This window comes from Nilaparvata lugens, chromosome 4, assembly GCF_014356525.2.
Source record: "Nilaparvata lugens isolate BPH chromosome 4, ASM1435652v1, whole genome shotgun sequence".
NCBI classification, from domain to species: Eukaryota; Metazoa; Arthropoda; class Insecta; order Hemiptera; family Delphacidae; genus Nilaparvata; species Nilaparvata lugens.
Window position 1 is genome coordinate 72,485,466 of NC_052507.1, and position 16,578 is coordinate 72,502,043.

General features: G+C 34.1%; 1 protein-coding gene across 3 annotated transcripts; it reads right to left on the minus strand.

The window, feature by feature from the left end:
* Positions 1-565: 565 nt before the first annotated feature.
* Positions 566-16,201, minus strand: LOC111063439 (serine/threonine-protein phosphatase 4 regulatory subunit 2). Of its 3 annotated transcripts, none has more exons than XM_039426379.1 (5): positions 15,986-16,201; positions 9,261-9,659; positions 6,868-7,005; positions 5,799-6,044; positions 566-783 (listed from the first exon to the last, which is right to left on the minus strand). In XM_039426379.1, exons 1-5 carry the CDS (start codon positions 15,992-15,994, stop codon positions 712-714), a joined length of 864 nt encoding a protein of 287 aa, XP_039282313.1. In that variant the 5' UTR covers positions 15,995-16,201; the 3' UTR covers positions 566-711. The 3 variants fall into 3 exon arrangements, with proteins under 3 accessions (XP_039282313.1, XP_039282316.1, XP_039282314.1); XM_039426382.1 differs by lacking the exons at positions 5,799-6,044; positions 6,868-7,005 and adding exons at positions 2,313-2,558; positions 4,791-4,928 and having other exon boundaries at positions 15,986-16,173; XM_039426380.1 differs by lacking the exons at positions 5,799-6,044; positions 6,868-7,005 and adding exons at positions 2,313-2,558; positions 3,688-3,825 and having other exon boundaries at positions 15,986-16,164.
* Positions 16,202-16,578: the final 377 nt, after the last annotated feature.

Genomic DNA, 16,578 nt, shown 5'->3' on the forward strand with positions numbered 1-16,578 from the left:
TTTGGTTTTGGGTGTTAATCATGATTAATCAAAATTTTAGTTATTTATGAATTCTCGGATTTATTTGTTGGAATGACTTTATAAAATTGGTACCAAAACCAGGCCAAAAACAGTACCTATTTTGCCGAATTCTGAAGTCAGATTAGGGCTATCATAAAAGTTATTCTTTTCAATCGATAAATTGGTTAACTAATACCGAACATTGGTTATCTAATACAGTTCATCGTCATATAAATCACTTTTTCACGAATAATTAAATTATTAATATTTCAAATTCAATACAGTTACTGAGAACATTAGGTTCCTTATTGCTTTGGAAATTTTAATCAGAAAAAATTTGGAAGAACCAGTTTTGGGCTCAGCCTCTTGTCAACTCTTAAATCATATTTTATATTTTGATTTGTATATAAATTGGGCTCTGATAAATAACTAAACATACAATGTTTTTATGACTGCTTGCATTTCCAACACAAATAAATTTACAATTGTCACTGTTTTAAAGATATATAAAAATACACAAATTTACTAGATTATAGACATCAGGAGCAACAAATGAAAACTTGAATTCATAGTAATAGATAATTATTATATATTTTCGATGTTCGATAAAAGTGATTACAATTCAATAAAATACACAACAATACAATTTTGTTTAAACGTTATGACTAGAAAATAAATTTATCAAGAAAATGTGAGAATAATGTACAATCACTAGTCAATTTCGTACTCTGGTGCTCGATTTCCTCTTTCTCTTAATTCTTCTTCATTCTTCATGCATATATTCTGGAAAAACGAAAAATTATTGGTTTTCAATAATTCAATGAACCAAACAAAATAATAATATGAACATTTTGAAATCTTACGCCCGTAGGCACAATCACGCTATAGGCACGGAGAAAGATTAACTGTTCGTTTAAACCCGGAATGGAATTCATTCATTCATACAATAAGTACATCATGAAAATGATAGGGAGAGAAAAAATAAGGTAACCTTGTGCTATTCCTCTCCCAAATTTAGATAAGGTTACACATAGTCCGAAATAGGTCAAGTCTTGTTGTTATTCACTTCACAAAATTTTCATTCCTTGATTATTTTTTAATTTAGATGCTTCAAAACCAAACATAGGAGAAATATTTCACATTATTATCACTAAAATAGGTTATATTCACACATTAAAGAAATAATTTTGAAGGACCAAAAACAAACTTAATTCCAACATTATAATAAATGCATCCATATTTTCATGTAATCGTAGATTAGTGTAAACACGTAGATGGTGTATATGGCCATATGAGCACTGTATAACAGTATAATAACTAACTTCGCCCTCCCAGGTATAAAATAAAGGCAGTCATTCTATTCTATAATGTTAAGTTTTGTAAAACAGGTCCTTGAAGTCACCTGTACTTAATACAACCTTACTCGTGTCCGATGGTTTGGAAACACCTAAAAATTCCAGTACATTCTAAGAAACCAAAAAAAGGTTCAGTTCTGTACTCTTCGATTCAACTCTAATCATTACCCTAAGATATAACACACATGAGCAATGTATCTATGTTAACACAATTTGATAAAAATTTTGGCCGGTTTCCGAGCTCGGGATTAAGCTAAGTTCTAGTTTTTAAAGAGCTGGAGTCGGAAATTTGGCTTTCCGAAACGGGGCGTAGTCACAGTCCACGTTTAAATTAATTTCGAAAAACTAGAAAATTGAACCCAAAATAAAATAAAGAGAAAACAATGTAAAGTTTCAGTTATTTTGAATTGTTTAGGAATGTTTTATTTCGTCAAGGAAAAACGTTTCCAATTATAGAAATGAGAAGATAAAGATTATCATAAATACTTACAATTAAATAATCAAATACATTACGTCATTACTACGACTATGCCCCGTTTCGGAAAGCCAATTTTCTGACTCCAGCTGTTTAACTTCTGGTATAAGCCTAGCTATTTTTCGAATAAGGTTATTTTCCAACCAACCAACATAATAATTATAGAAAATTGAAAATAGTTCCTTATTCCATGATACTTTTTTCATTGATGTTGCTTTTATAATTTTATCAATCTGTCTTAAAAAAAGGTTTGTCATTATCCTCTCGAATTAAATTCCTACTTATATCCTTATCTCATCAATCCCTACAATGTTCTTGTGTAGATAGAACTAAATTAATAATGAAGTATACTTCTGCCTCCAGCTATTTAAAGTCTAGAACTTAGCTAAATCTCGAGCTCGGAAACCGGCCCTTCATGATATTAGATCTAAATTTTCACATAAATCACAACAAATATGTGAAACAGTGCCTAGCTAGCTCACCTTATCATTAGTTTCGCATAGCTTTTCAAGCATATCCTCAATTTTATGAATCTGAAGATCATACTTCTTCTTCACATTGGCCCAGTTTTCACTACAATCGCATGCTTCACTGTAGTTGATGTTGAATATATTTTCGTTGTCATTCAACAGCAAAACGTCATCACTGGGATTCTGAGTTTCCTCTAAATTTGGGTTGCATTCTTCTGGATTCGAACCATTATCAGTCGTTTCGGTATTTTGATCAAACTGAAAGTGAATGTGATAGAGTAGATTGGCCAATACTTCAAGTTGGGACTGAACATTTATGATTAGGAGAAATATTGAAACTGGAATCCTATGCAATTTACAAGATGCTACTTGAAAAATTTCTTTGCCTTTAATGTTAATAAAACAATCTGAATAAATAAAATGTTTCTTTCTGGTGAGAATAATAAAAACAAACAAATAATTGATACTATCTATCAATAATAAATAATTATTTGTCCGAAAATGCTTCGTTAACAAGGAAGAGATGGCATATTATTATTATTATTATTATTATTTAGCGTATGGCAGATACACAACAAATATATATAGCTCATGAGTCTCAAATGCCTACATGATATACACTGTATATTTCTAAATTCTTTGTGATGTTGTGTATTTTTCGGACAGGAGAACATAATATTGTCTGACCACCATTATTTGCTAGTCCATTTAGCGTTACCAAATGTGCACCAATGAGACGAACTAGCGTTACACAATCATATTCAAGTTAAAAATCTGATTGCTGGAACAATTTTGAGGTTGAAGAAGGTTAAAACTCAATTTTAAATTTTTACAATCATCTTCACCATTACAACTGTCCAAAATTGCTTCAAGTTGTAATTTATCACATGAAAAAAATCCAAATATAGAATTTCTGTTTGAAATTTGCACCCAAAAAACGTTTAGCTATGTTGCATATATGGTATATGAGATGGCATGGAGAATCAAGTTTACAATTTTTATCATTTTGGCGGCTTGAATTTTGTTTAAAACTATTAAGTAATGTACTGCGTAATCTAATGCACCAGTTTCATGCGTGTAAGACAAGTTTCTGAAATATTAGGTAAAAACTTGAAAATTAATATGTTTTTTTTCAAATTGAGAAAGGTTTTACCAGAGTAAAATTAAATTTAAACTATGAGCTATCCTTATAAAATAAATAAACATTGATTCCTCCCATTACACTGCTGAGAGTTCAAAATAAATCACATCATAGATTATTTTATTGATAAACCAGTAATTTGTCTAGTTTAAAAAAAATGTTTATCAATTTTATTAATTGATAACTCAAATGTCAATATTCATAGAATTTTCGTCTTTAAATCTGTAACCCAATTTTAAAACTCACATAAAATAGTGCAGTGTTGTCACAAGACAATTTCTTGAGGCTTTCATCAATGTCCTTCAGCCTTGCTTTTAGATCGAAATCATTCTCCTGGAATCTGACCAAGTCTTCCATTGTTTTAGAGTAGTCATTGTTCAGTTTCTGAAAACACAAAATATTGAAAATGCTTAATATTTTTAAACTAAAAGAATATTGAACTCAAGAATATTGTTCAACATAATATTAAAAAAGATTTTGGGCTAGCGTCTCTTTTTTCTCTCCAATATTGTAATGTGTTTGATCAAACTGAAAGAGAATGCAATAAAGTAGATTGGCCAATACTTCAAGTTGGGACTGAACATTTATGATTAGGAGAAATATTGAAACTGAAATCCTATGCAATTTACTAGATGCTACTTGAAGAATTTCTTTGCCTGTAATGTTAATGTAACAATCTCAATAAATAAAATGTTTCTTTCTGGTGAGAATAATAAAAAAAATAATAATACTATCTATCAGTAAAAATAATTATTTGTCCGAAAATGGACAAATACAAGATAGTATGGGACTCTTTTTATAAGATAGTATGGGATATGTACTACCCAGAGACTTTTGAAATCCTGTCGGATTTCCCTTCGGTGACTTTTGAAATCCGAAAACGGACTTCGTTTTAATGTTTTAACAAGGAAGAAATGACATAGAGAATCAAGTTTACAATTTTTATCATTTTGGCGGCTTGAATTTTGTTTAAAACTATTATGTAATGTAGAATGTGTGCTGCGTAATCTAATGAAACCAGTTTTATGTGTGTACGATTTTTCAAGATAATGAAATATCTGGTAAAAACTTATAAATTGAATATGCTTTTTTGAATTGAGAAAGGTTTTACCAGAGTGAAATTAAATTTAAACTGTGAGAAATCCTTATAAAATATAGAAAGAAACATTGATTTCTCCCATTACACTGCTGAGAGTTCAAAATAGATTACATCATAGATTATTTTATTGATAAACCAGTAATTTGTCTAGTTTAAAAAAAATGTTCATCAATTTTATTAATTGATAACTCAAATGTCAATATTCATAGAATTTTTGTCTTTAAATCTGTAACCCAATTTTAAAACTCACATAAAATAGTGCAGTGTTGTCACAAGACAATTTCTTGAGGTTTTCATCAATGTCCTTCAGCCTTGCTTTTAGATCAAAATCATTCTCCTGGAATCTGACCAAGTCTTCCATTGTTTTAGAGTAATCATTGTTCAGTTTCTGAAAACACAAAATATTGAAAATGCTTAATATTTTTAAACTAAAAGAATATTGAACTCAAGAATATTGTTCAACATAATATTAAAAGACGTTTTGGACTAGCGTCTCTATATATCTCCAATATTGTAGTGTGTTTGATTGGATAATAACTAATATGATTAGGAATATGAATATTGAACACATTTTTTAACAGTCTTAACACGTGGATTCGAAAAGATTTAATTTGATCATGGATAAATATTTAATTGGGTGATCAAAATGCATTTTGGAATGGATGATTCATTAGCAAAACATTTCATTCACAGTATTTTTTCAGACATGGTATTTCCGTAGACCAAAAACTTATTACTCTGAATTGGAAAATTTTGCCTTTCCTACTTATTATAATTTTACAATACATTATGGGCCGGTTCCCGAGCTCGGGATTTAGCTAAGTTCTAGTTTTTAAACAGCTGGAGTCGGAAATTTGGCTTTCCGAAACGGGGCGTAGTCATAGTCCACGTTTAAATTAAATTTCGAAAAACTAGAAAATTGAACACAAAATAAAATTAAGAGATAACAGTGTAAAGTTTCAGTTATTTTAAATTGTTTAGGAATGTTTTATTTCGTCAAGGAAAAACGTTTCCAATCATAGAAATGAGAAGATAAAGATTATCATAAATACTTACAATTAAATACATTAAATACTTAAATACATTACGTCATTACTGCGACTACGCCCCGTTTTGGAAAGCCAATTTTCTGACTCCAGCTGTTTAAAGTCTAGAACTTAGCTAAATCCCGAGCTCGGAGACCGGCCCTTCATGATATTAGATCTAAATTTTCACATAAATCACAACAAATATGTGAAACAGTGCCTAGCTAGCTCACCTTATCATTAGTTTCGCATAGCTTTTCAAGCATATCCTCAATTTTATGAATCTGAAGATCATACTTCTTCTTCACATTGGCCCAGTTTTCACTACAATCGCATGCTTCACTGTAGTTGATGTTGAATATATTTTCGTTGTCATTCAACAGCAAAACATCATCACTGGGGTTTTGAGTTTCCTCTAAATTTGGGTTGCATTCTTCTGGATTTGAACCATTATCAGTCGTTTCTGTATTTTGATCAAACTGAAAGAGAATGCAATAAAGTAGATTGGCCAATACTTCAAGTTGGGACTGAACATTTATGATTAGGAGAAATATTGAAACTGAAATCCTATGCAATTTACTAGATGCTACTTGAAGAATTTCTTTGCCTGTAATGTTAATGTAACAATCTGAATAAATAAAATGTTTCTTTCTGGTGAGAATAATAAAAAAAAACAAATAATTAATACTATCTATCAGTAAAAATAATTATTTGTCCGAAAATGGACAAATACAAGATAGTATGGGACTCTTTTTATAAGATAGTATGGGATATGTACTACCCAGAGACTTTTGAAATCCTGTCGGATTTCCCTTCGGTGACTTTTGAAATCCGAAAACGGACTTCGTTTTAATGTTTTAACAAGGAAGAAATGACATAGAGAATCAAGTTTACAATTTTTATCATTTTGGCGGCTTGAATTTTGTTTAAAAGTATTATGTAATGTAGAATGTGTGCTGCGTAATCTAATGAAACCAGTTTCATGTGTGTACGATTTTTCAAGATAATGAAATATCTGGTAAAAACTTATAAATTGAATATGCTTTTTTGAATTGAGAAAGATTTTACCAGAGTGAAATTAAATTTGAACTGTGAGAAATCCTTATAAAATATAGAAAGAAACATTGATTTCTTCCATTACACTGCTGAGAGTTCAAAATAAATCACATCATAGATTATTTTATTGATAAACCAGTAATTTGTCTAGTTTAAAAAAAAATGTTCATCAATTAATTGATAACTCAAATGTTAATATTCATAGAATTTTTGTCTTTAAATCCGTAACCCAATTTTAAAACTCACATAAAATAGTGCAGTGTTGTCACAAGACAATTTCTTGAGGCTTTCATCAATGTCCTTCAGCCTTGCTTTTAGATCGAAATCATCCTCCTGGAATCTGACCAAGTCTTCCATTGTTTTAGAGTAATCATTGTTCAGTTTCTGAAAACACAAAATATTGAAAATGCTTAATATTTTTAAACTAAAAGAATATTGAACTCAAGAATATTGTTCAACATAATATTAAAAGACGTTTTGGACTAGCGTCTCTATATATCTCCAATATTGTAGTGTGTTTGATTGGATAATAACTAATATGATTAGGAATATGAATATTGAACACATTTTTTAACAGTCTTAAAACGTGGATTCGAAAATATTTAATTTGATCATGGATAAATATTTAATTGGGTGATCAAAATGCATTTTGGAATGGATGATTCATTAGCAAAACATTTCATTCACAGTATTTTTTCAGCCATGGTATTTCCGTAGACCAAAAACTTATTACTCTGAATTGGAAAATTTTGCCTTTCCTACTTATTATAATTTTACAATACATTAAGGCCCGGTTTCCGAGCTCGGAATTTAGCTAAGTTCTAGACATGGTATTTCCGTGGACCAAAATCTTATTACTCTGAATTGAAAAATGTTGCCTTTCCTACTTGTTATAATTTTACAATACATTATGGGCCGGTTCCCGAGCTCGGGATTTAGTCAAGTTCTAGACTTTAAACAGCTGGAGTCAGAAAATTGGCTTCCCAAAACGGGACGTAATCGTAATCATAGTCAAAGTCTCGTTTAAATTAAGTTTCAAAAAACTAGAAAATTGAACATAAAATAAAATAAAGAGAGAATAGTGTAAAGTTTCAGCTATTTTGAATTATTTAGGAATGTTTCATTCCGTCAAGAAAAAAGTTTACAATAATTATAGAAATGAGAAACTAAAGATTTATTTTGCTGCAACTATTTTCTGCGACTACGCCCCGTTTTGGAAAGCCAATTTTCTGACTCCAACTGTTTAAAGTCTAGAGGTTAGCTAAATCCCGAGCTCGGAAACCAGCCCTAAAATTTATGTTTGAAAGACATGAGAGAATAGTATAAAAAGGCGAACAGAAGCTAGAAGAGCAAATAAAAATGAACAATAAGTGAAAAGAGAAATAGAAAAAGTAGCAGTAAAATTAAAACAAGAATGAGAATAAATTGTCATACATGACATCAAAACCTATTCAATTTTTGAAATATTATTTTGTGAATTGGAAATCTGTTCGCGGATTTAATTATTAAATGTAACTGATAAAGCGAGAAGATCTCCAATGTACAAAGATGAAACATGTGTTTTATCACGTTTCGTGAAGGCAATATTATGGTTTTTAGCTCCATGCTATACAAACAAGAGTGAGTTGACTTTTGGTCTGTGAATCAAGGCTGCCTGTGTTTTTCACATAAATAGATTTTGAATTTTTCTTTCGAGACCCGCATTCCTTGAACCGTTTGTGAAGTTAGTTGTTGAGTTAAGGCATTGGTTACCTGAAGGATTCTGTCTTGAGAATTCAATTATCGGCTGTCGCAGTCCGGGCAGTTTACACCTACATAATTGTATTTTCAGGATTTGAATCTTGTAGGGAGAGCTGGTGTTTTTGATTCAATCAATTGGCAGAGTTTTTTATATATATTTTTTTATTTAAAGTCGGGAGTGGTTTAACTGGACCTTGAGGAGCAGGCCAAGGGACTCTTTTTAAGGTAAAGTAAGATAATAGTTAATTGTACATTTTTTATTTTTCAGATCCATAATTCTAAATAGTAATTTTTGTTTTTTATTATCAAAAAAACTGAACGACCACAGATCAGCTAAGCGAGTAGCCCTTAAATTATTATCTGATTATTATAATCAGAAATTTTGATTGTTGATTATAGTTGTAATCTTTCCTTTATCTCAATTGCATTTGTTTTCCGTTTCACATTGGAATATTCGTATTAAATAAATAATTTATGATTTTAAATAAGAACCGAAAGCTATAGTTTCTTTTTCTCCCCACCGTTACAAAATAAATCACAGAGATAAAATAAACAGGACTTGAGGAGTAAATTAAGGAGTCTTATCAAATGAAGAAATAGAAGAGGTGGTGATAAAGAGGAAATTAACATGGAAAATCAGAATTAAGTTTACTTTCAACACAAAAAAATAAGAAACTTAGAAGAAACTTTGCCTAAGGCGAAGAATAGAGAAAAGAAAACTAAGTAGTAGAGAAGGATAAGAGTGGAATAAGAGGAAAAGTTGGGGGAAAAAAGAAGAAGAAAGAGTAGGTAGAGATGATGACGGAAAAATAATGGAAAAGAAAAAAGTACAATAATAAATGTACATGTCATGTAATGAAGTATAGACGAAAAAAGGTAAAAATATCCAACAAAATTACCTTAAGTTTATCATCAATCTGATCAAGCCGGGTCAACAGTTCCGGATCAGTATTGTACGGATTATAATTTTCGGAATCAACCGAATTTCGACTGGCATTATCCAGCGACTCTATTCCATCATCGTCGTCATCATCATCCTCTCCTTCTTCATCCTCCTCTTCCACATCACTGTCCTCTTTCTCACCATCCTGGTGGTCTTCATAGTGATAATGATCGAGGTTGGTAGTTGAGCTGAATGCGAGAACACTGTCGGTCGGCTGATCGGATTCGTCACAGGATTGGTTGTCGTCGCTGACATCTACTATCCAATCAGCGTGCTCCGAGGTCATGTCTTCATCGTCCTCACCCAACAACTCAGCTAAACGCAGCTTCTCGTCATCAGTTAAACTGCCCACAATCTGCCGCAAAATAGAACCATACATTTTAAATTATTCCAAAAAAATGGAGAGATCACATTGCAAGAAATTTGATAAGAAAAAAGAATCAATTCAATTCAATTTTCTTTCCATCCATGACCAGTCTTTACACTTGATAGATTTCGTCATAAGAAATTAAAAAACACAAACTATCGAGATGGCATGTCAAAGAGACAAATAAAACGAGTTATCTCCTCTTCACTCTAGGAATAGAGTGGAAGTTTGAGGAGTTTATCTCGAAGTACATTAAAAAATTGTTTATCTTCCAATTCACGGACACACAATGGGAGCCTTTTTTCCTTGAGAATTATGTCAATTTCAAGTCTCTTCCTTGAAACGAGTGTAAGAAGATCAGCAATCAGCATATAACTACCCTCGATGTACTTGACATGCAGCAGACTAGAAGACAGTATTTATACTGGCTGAAGACTATATGGATGCCTAGTTCAACAAAGATTGATCTACAGTGCTCACGATGCCATACTGAGGTGATCACTCTAAGTGCTTTCTTCTAGATCATCAGCAAACTCTTGATACTTGCCGCATGCCCCCACAGAACGAGTCTATACAGAATTATGGGAATAGAAAAGGGCGAAATAAACCATTACCAGATCTTTTCTGCTGAGGAGGGATCTGAGACTACGCAGTAAGTAGATTACCCGCGCCAGCCTGGTGCATTCTCCATTGATGTGGCCTGCCCATGTTAACTTGGAGTCAATAACGAATCCCAGGAGTTTAAATGCTGATTTATGAGCTGAGTTAGCAAGACTGCAAAGTCCACAGACTAGATGCTGAGTCTTCATCTCATATAAGCAGAGTCAATTTTTCTCCAACCACTGCTTGGCATCGTCAAAATCCTGCTGAGCCGGCAAACCAGCCTGTTCAACCATCGGCCCTCTAAAGAAGAGGAGGTGTCATCCACAAACATCATCACCAGCTCAAGGAGCTCAAAATCATTGATCATGACCAGGATGAGTAGGGGGTCCATCACCGATCCCTGTGTTACGCCACGATCAACCTGCATAGGATTTGAGAGAGCACCTCCAATGGATATGATCTGCTTCCCTACAGTCAAGTTGGAGCTGACGGTCACAAGCACCTCACCACCAAGATCCTACCTGGCAAGCTTCTCAAGAGGGATTCCATAAGGTACACAATCAAAGGCCTTGGTCAGATCAGCAAGGACCAGGTGCACAAGATCCCTCTCCTTAAAGGCGTCAACGATATAATCAATCATTTCTGAGAAGCTGTAAACGTGGATCTTCCGCTTCTAAAGCTATGCTGAGCATCAGAGAAAATGTGATCCCTCTCGAAGTTGATCAAGCTGGATCTCAGACCATAATTAAAAAAACAATAATCAATTTTATCTCTATTTTATACGCAAAGAAAAATTTGTTTCTTGATTTATTTCTATAATTGAAATGTAATATCAAACTTTGCATAGATGGGCGAAGCTCCTGGAATTTTTACATACATGAGACTTGTGGCAGTTGATAGAGCTTATCAATGACTATTTCAGGTAAAGTTTGATCAAAATCGTTGGAGCCCTTTACGAGAAAATCGCGAAAAACCCTGTTTTTGACAACATTTTCGCCGCCATCTCGAATTGCATTAGATCGAAATTGTTTGTGTCGGATCCTTATATTGTAAGGACCTTAAGTTCCAAATTTCAAGTCATTCTTTTAATTGGGAGATGAGATATCGTGTACACAGACGCACATACACTCTTGAGATGCGTACAGACTTTCGCTCTGCTCCGCAACCGAACGTCACTCGAGCATATCGATTGATGATCGACCGGGGAGCAAGAGTGGAACGCGAGAAGAGCTAACATCTCCCGTAACGTTCATGATCGGTGCGAGTGCAGAGCGGGGGCGGAGCGACTGCAGAGCAATGGAGGAACGAGGGCGGAGCGTGCGCGGAGCGGGTTGGAGGCACGTATATCTGTACGCAACTATACACACACAAGCAACACACACACACATACAGACCAATACCCAAAAACCACTTTTTTGGACTCGAGGAACCTTGAAACGTATAGAAATTCAGAAATTGGGGTACCTTAATTTTTTTTCGGAAAGCAATACTTTACTTACCTATGGTAATAGGGCAAGGAAAGTAAAAACACCAACTTTCATAAAATTCACACAAACTATCGAGATGGCATGTCAAAGAGACAAATAAAACGAGTGATCTCCTCTTCACTCTAGGAATAGAGTGGAAGTTTGAGGAGTTTATCTCGAAGTACATTTCAAATTGTTTAATATCTTCCAATTCACGGTCACACAATGGGAGCCTGTTGAATATTTTCAGGGTGCGAATTGGGAAACTGGTGTGTGATCTGGCCAATCGCAATTGTGGCAGGTCTACATCATCACGTCTTCTAGTAAAATACTCATGAACCTGGCCTCTCACTTGAAATTTATGTAGCTGTTCTTTAAGAAGCACTAACGAGGTAAGCAGGTCCTGACTGAGGACTGTGAGGATCCATAGTTCTTTGAGCAGTGGCCGGCAATGTTCCAGGTATGGCGAGAATGTAATGATGCGGATCACCTTTTTTGAAGAAGCAGAACCCTCTCACAACAACTCACATGTCCCCAAAGCACAATCCCATAGTTAGTATGACTGTGGAACAAAGCATAGTACGCAATCACCAGGCAGCTTCTCGGCACAATGTTCCTCAACTTGCGCATCAGGTTGAGAGCACCTTGGAGATCCGATTACAGACCATGTTGATGTGCTGGTCCCATGACAGTGAGGCATCTATCATAAAACCAATGTATAGTGAGATTCACTTTCCAAAGCCAGTGGAAATGATAGGGAGCACTGTTGCCAATTTTAATTTCCACCGCCTTTTAGGGTAACTTTTATTTTAAATCTGATCTTAATTCCTCCTACATCCATGGCCAGTTTACTGGATGGATGGCGTCAAAACGTAATCAAGATGGCAGTTCAAACTATACTGTCCTTGTGCGCATCAAAATATTCATTCACTGAGTAGAATAGATCAGTCGGATCTCAACTCTGTTTCTATAGCAATACCCTGCAAGTTCTTTACTCTAACAAACAGGTCGTTGAACAGGCGCAGTGCAGAGATAGGAAAGGAGAATGAAAAAGACTAAGAAATTGTCAAAAACCACAGATTTATTGATACTTAGAAAGACCGGTTTCGGTTATTACACAATTGTCAATGTCTGATAAACAAACATTGACAATGATGTAATAACCGAAACCGGACTTTCTAAGTATCATTAAATCTGTGGTTTTTGACAATTTCTTAGTCTTTTTCATTCAATATGAATAATTACCACAATATCAACTTCTCAACTACACAAAAAGGAAAAATAGGAAAGGAGGCATTTCTCTTGTTTGTTCGGCGTGATATGTTGCTTCAAACATTGTTTTTAAATTCGTATTTTATATTTTCGATCTCTTCTTAGATAGTAACGTGGTCGAGAACGGGAGAGATTAGGTGTTTGGAAAATCTGTCCAGGAAGAATTGTATGTTGTGTTTGTAACAATCGAAATAATATGTGTGGCACATTCGCATCTTGTAGCTGAAAAGAACGAGCCACCAAACTCGTGGAGCAATGATCCGAATTTGTCTTGGGCAGGGAGAATGCGACTCCCGGCGCCAATCACATGCTCTAACAGGTGTGCCAACCCAGGCATGTCTTCTGGATCGTTGAAGTTGCCAACATCGACACAAACTGCACACGCCGACATTCCCAGTTTTTCATTTTCATAACTGGAGTCATCCTCCAGCACTGACACCCCTATACTAGTTTCACTATGACTGATACTTTCTGTATCATTGTACGATTCATCGAAACTTTCTCTCTCTCCATCTTCGGCGTCATAATTGAATTCAGTCTCTTCGTCTTCTGAATCATCATCATCATCATCCTCTTCGTTGCCATCATTATCCTGGGACGCCCCGCCCAAACCACTTTGATCCGAAATAAGTAAAGCTGTTAACCCATTGTTCAGTTTTATTACAAGTCTCTACCTTGAGACTTTTTTCTTTGAGAATTATGTGAATTTCAATGTCAATTTCATGTCAATTTGAGACTTTTTTCCTTGAGAATTATGTCAATTTCAAGTCTCTTCCTTGAAACGAGTGCAAGAAGATCAGCAATCAGCATATAACTACCCTTGATGTACTTGACATGCAGCAGACTAGAAGACAGTATTTATACTGGCTGAAGACTATATGGATGCCTAGTTCAACAAAGATTGATCTACAGTGCTCAGGATGCCCTGCTGACGTTATCACTCTAAGTGCTTTCTTCTAGATCATCAGCAAACTCTTGATACTTGCCGCATGCCCGTACAGAACGAGTCTATACAGAATTATGGGAATAGAAAAGGGCGAAGTAAACCATTACCAAATCTTTTCTGCTGAGGAGGGATCTGAGACTACGCAGTAAGTAGATTACCCGCGCCAGCCTGGTGCATTTTCCATTGATGTGGCCTGCCCATGTTAACTTGGAGTCAATAACGAATCCCAGGAGTTTTAAAATGCTGATTTATGAGCTGAGTCAGCAAGACTGCGAAGTCCACAGACTAGATGCTGAGTCTTCATCTCATATAAGCAGAGTCAATTTTTCTCCAACCACTGCTTGGCATCGTCAAAATCCTGCTGAGCCGGCAAACCAGCCTGTTCAACCATCGGCCCTCTCAAGAAGAGGAGGTGTCATCCCCAAACATCATCACCAGCTCAAGGAGCTCAAAATCATTGATCATGACCAGGATGAGTAGGGGGTCCATCACCGATCCCTGTGTTACGCCACGATCAACCTGCATAGGATTTGAGAGAGCACCTCCAATGGATATGATCTGCTTCCCTACAGTCAAGTTGGAGCTGACGGTCACAAGCACCTCACCACCAAGATCCTACCTGGCAAGCTTCTCAAGAGGGATTCCATAAGGTACACAATCAAAGGCCTTGGTCAGATCAGCAAGGACCAGGTGCACAAGATCCCTCTCCTTAAGGGCGTCAACGATATAATCAATCATTTCTGAGAAGCTGTAAACGTGGATCTTCCGCTTCTAAAGCTATGCTGAGCATCAGAGAAAATGTGATCCCTCTCGAAGTTGATCAAGCTGGATCTCAGACCATAATTAAAAAAACAATAATCAATTTTATCTCTATTTTATACGCAAAGAAAAATTTGTTTCTTGATTTATTTCTATAATTGAAATGTAATATTTTGATATTTCTTCATAGGCTACAATTTGGTAACGGAGAGGCCTTAGAAAAGGATAGAGCTATCTGCTAAGTCTGATGTCAGACAAGGATAGCAAAACAATATTAATCAGGTTCTGAATTTAAAACCTGAATGTCACTAAAGTTGCTGCCACTAGTACAGCAGTTCTAATTAAAAAATAGTAAATTAGATTTTGCAGTTTAAAGATAAATACAGTTGTTGAAAGTAGAGTTATCAGTAGAGAATATTTTAGAAGAATAGTTTTAGTCAACTGTGCTTTAGCTTGAGCAATAAATAGAAAAATTTTAGTTGAGAACAAAGTTGTATCTATTTGAAAAATGATTAAATACTATTGTGGACGGAAGAAGACTATCTGTTGGTTAATTATCTTTTAATTTGGTGAAAATGTATAAAATAATTTTTAATTGTGGTTCAATAGTTCTATGTAAAAAGGTATTAGCAATTAAATTCAAAGTAAGATGTCCTAGTGTTTTAGATTTAGTCTAATACTTTTTTTATCAATGTCATTTGAGCATTAATTACTTGGACATAATATTTTAATGACGGTTAGTAATAATTTTATATGTTTTATTTATTGTTATTTGAGCATCATTTTTTGGTATAAAATCTTGAAGTTTTGACACAAATTATTTTATGGTACTGCATAGTTTTCTTATTTTATTATTTGCATCTAGTTCGATTTTTTTCAAATGGACCATTGAAAAACAAGAATGTGAGGGAATCGACATGTTATGGGCTAAAACTGTAATAGTTGGTTTTGGCTTGTAGAATACTGTTGTGCTACTGGGGTCACACCTTTGGGACAACTTCTTTATTTTTAGCGTAAAGCTGCGTTTACACCAAAGTTATCAACAAAATGTCTATTTTTCCGTCCTTATAGATTCTATTAGATTGAACGGAACTTGACAAACACATATGCACATTATGTGTATGAAGTTATGTTCAATCTTATAGAATCTATAAGGACGGAAAAATAAACATTTTGTTGATAGCTTTGGTGTAAACGCAGCTTAAGAGAATAAAGCTAAAACTACATTAGGCTAACCTAATATCTGCAAATAGTAACATCTAGCTTACCTGGTCCATCTTATTATCAAAATATTAATCTGTCACACGGATATTTTTATTTAGTTAGTTATTAAATACTGTGTCAATGCCAACTTTAAAAAAAGTTATTTAATTTGGAAAGATGTACGACGATGTTATTGCTTGACAACGTCGACAGTCGTACAATTCTTAACAAAAATATTTATAAACAAAAACTTTTGCAGCTGCTAGTGAAATTGGGGTATAAATGCGTTTATTTCTGACCAGATGTTCAAAAAGACGCTGTAACATAAATTTTATATCAATTTTTAGCTGTGTGAACAATATTATGTTTCCAAAAATAGTTTTTTACAAAATATATTATATCACTAATAGAAAATGAAGTATTATCTATATAAATTGAAATCGAGCCTGAAATTTTGACATTTAATAACTTTTTTATGTGTGAACCGAATTTGATAATTTTTTTAGTTGTGTTCGTTATGTTCAGGACTAGGTTTATGGCCTATCAAATTTATAATCCGACTTCAGGACTCTTTCCTACGGTCCTTCAAAGTTTACATGACTGTAATCGTTATGTGAGCTGGCCACACACAGAAATAAAAATCAGCTGTTATAATCAT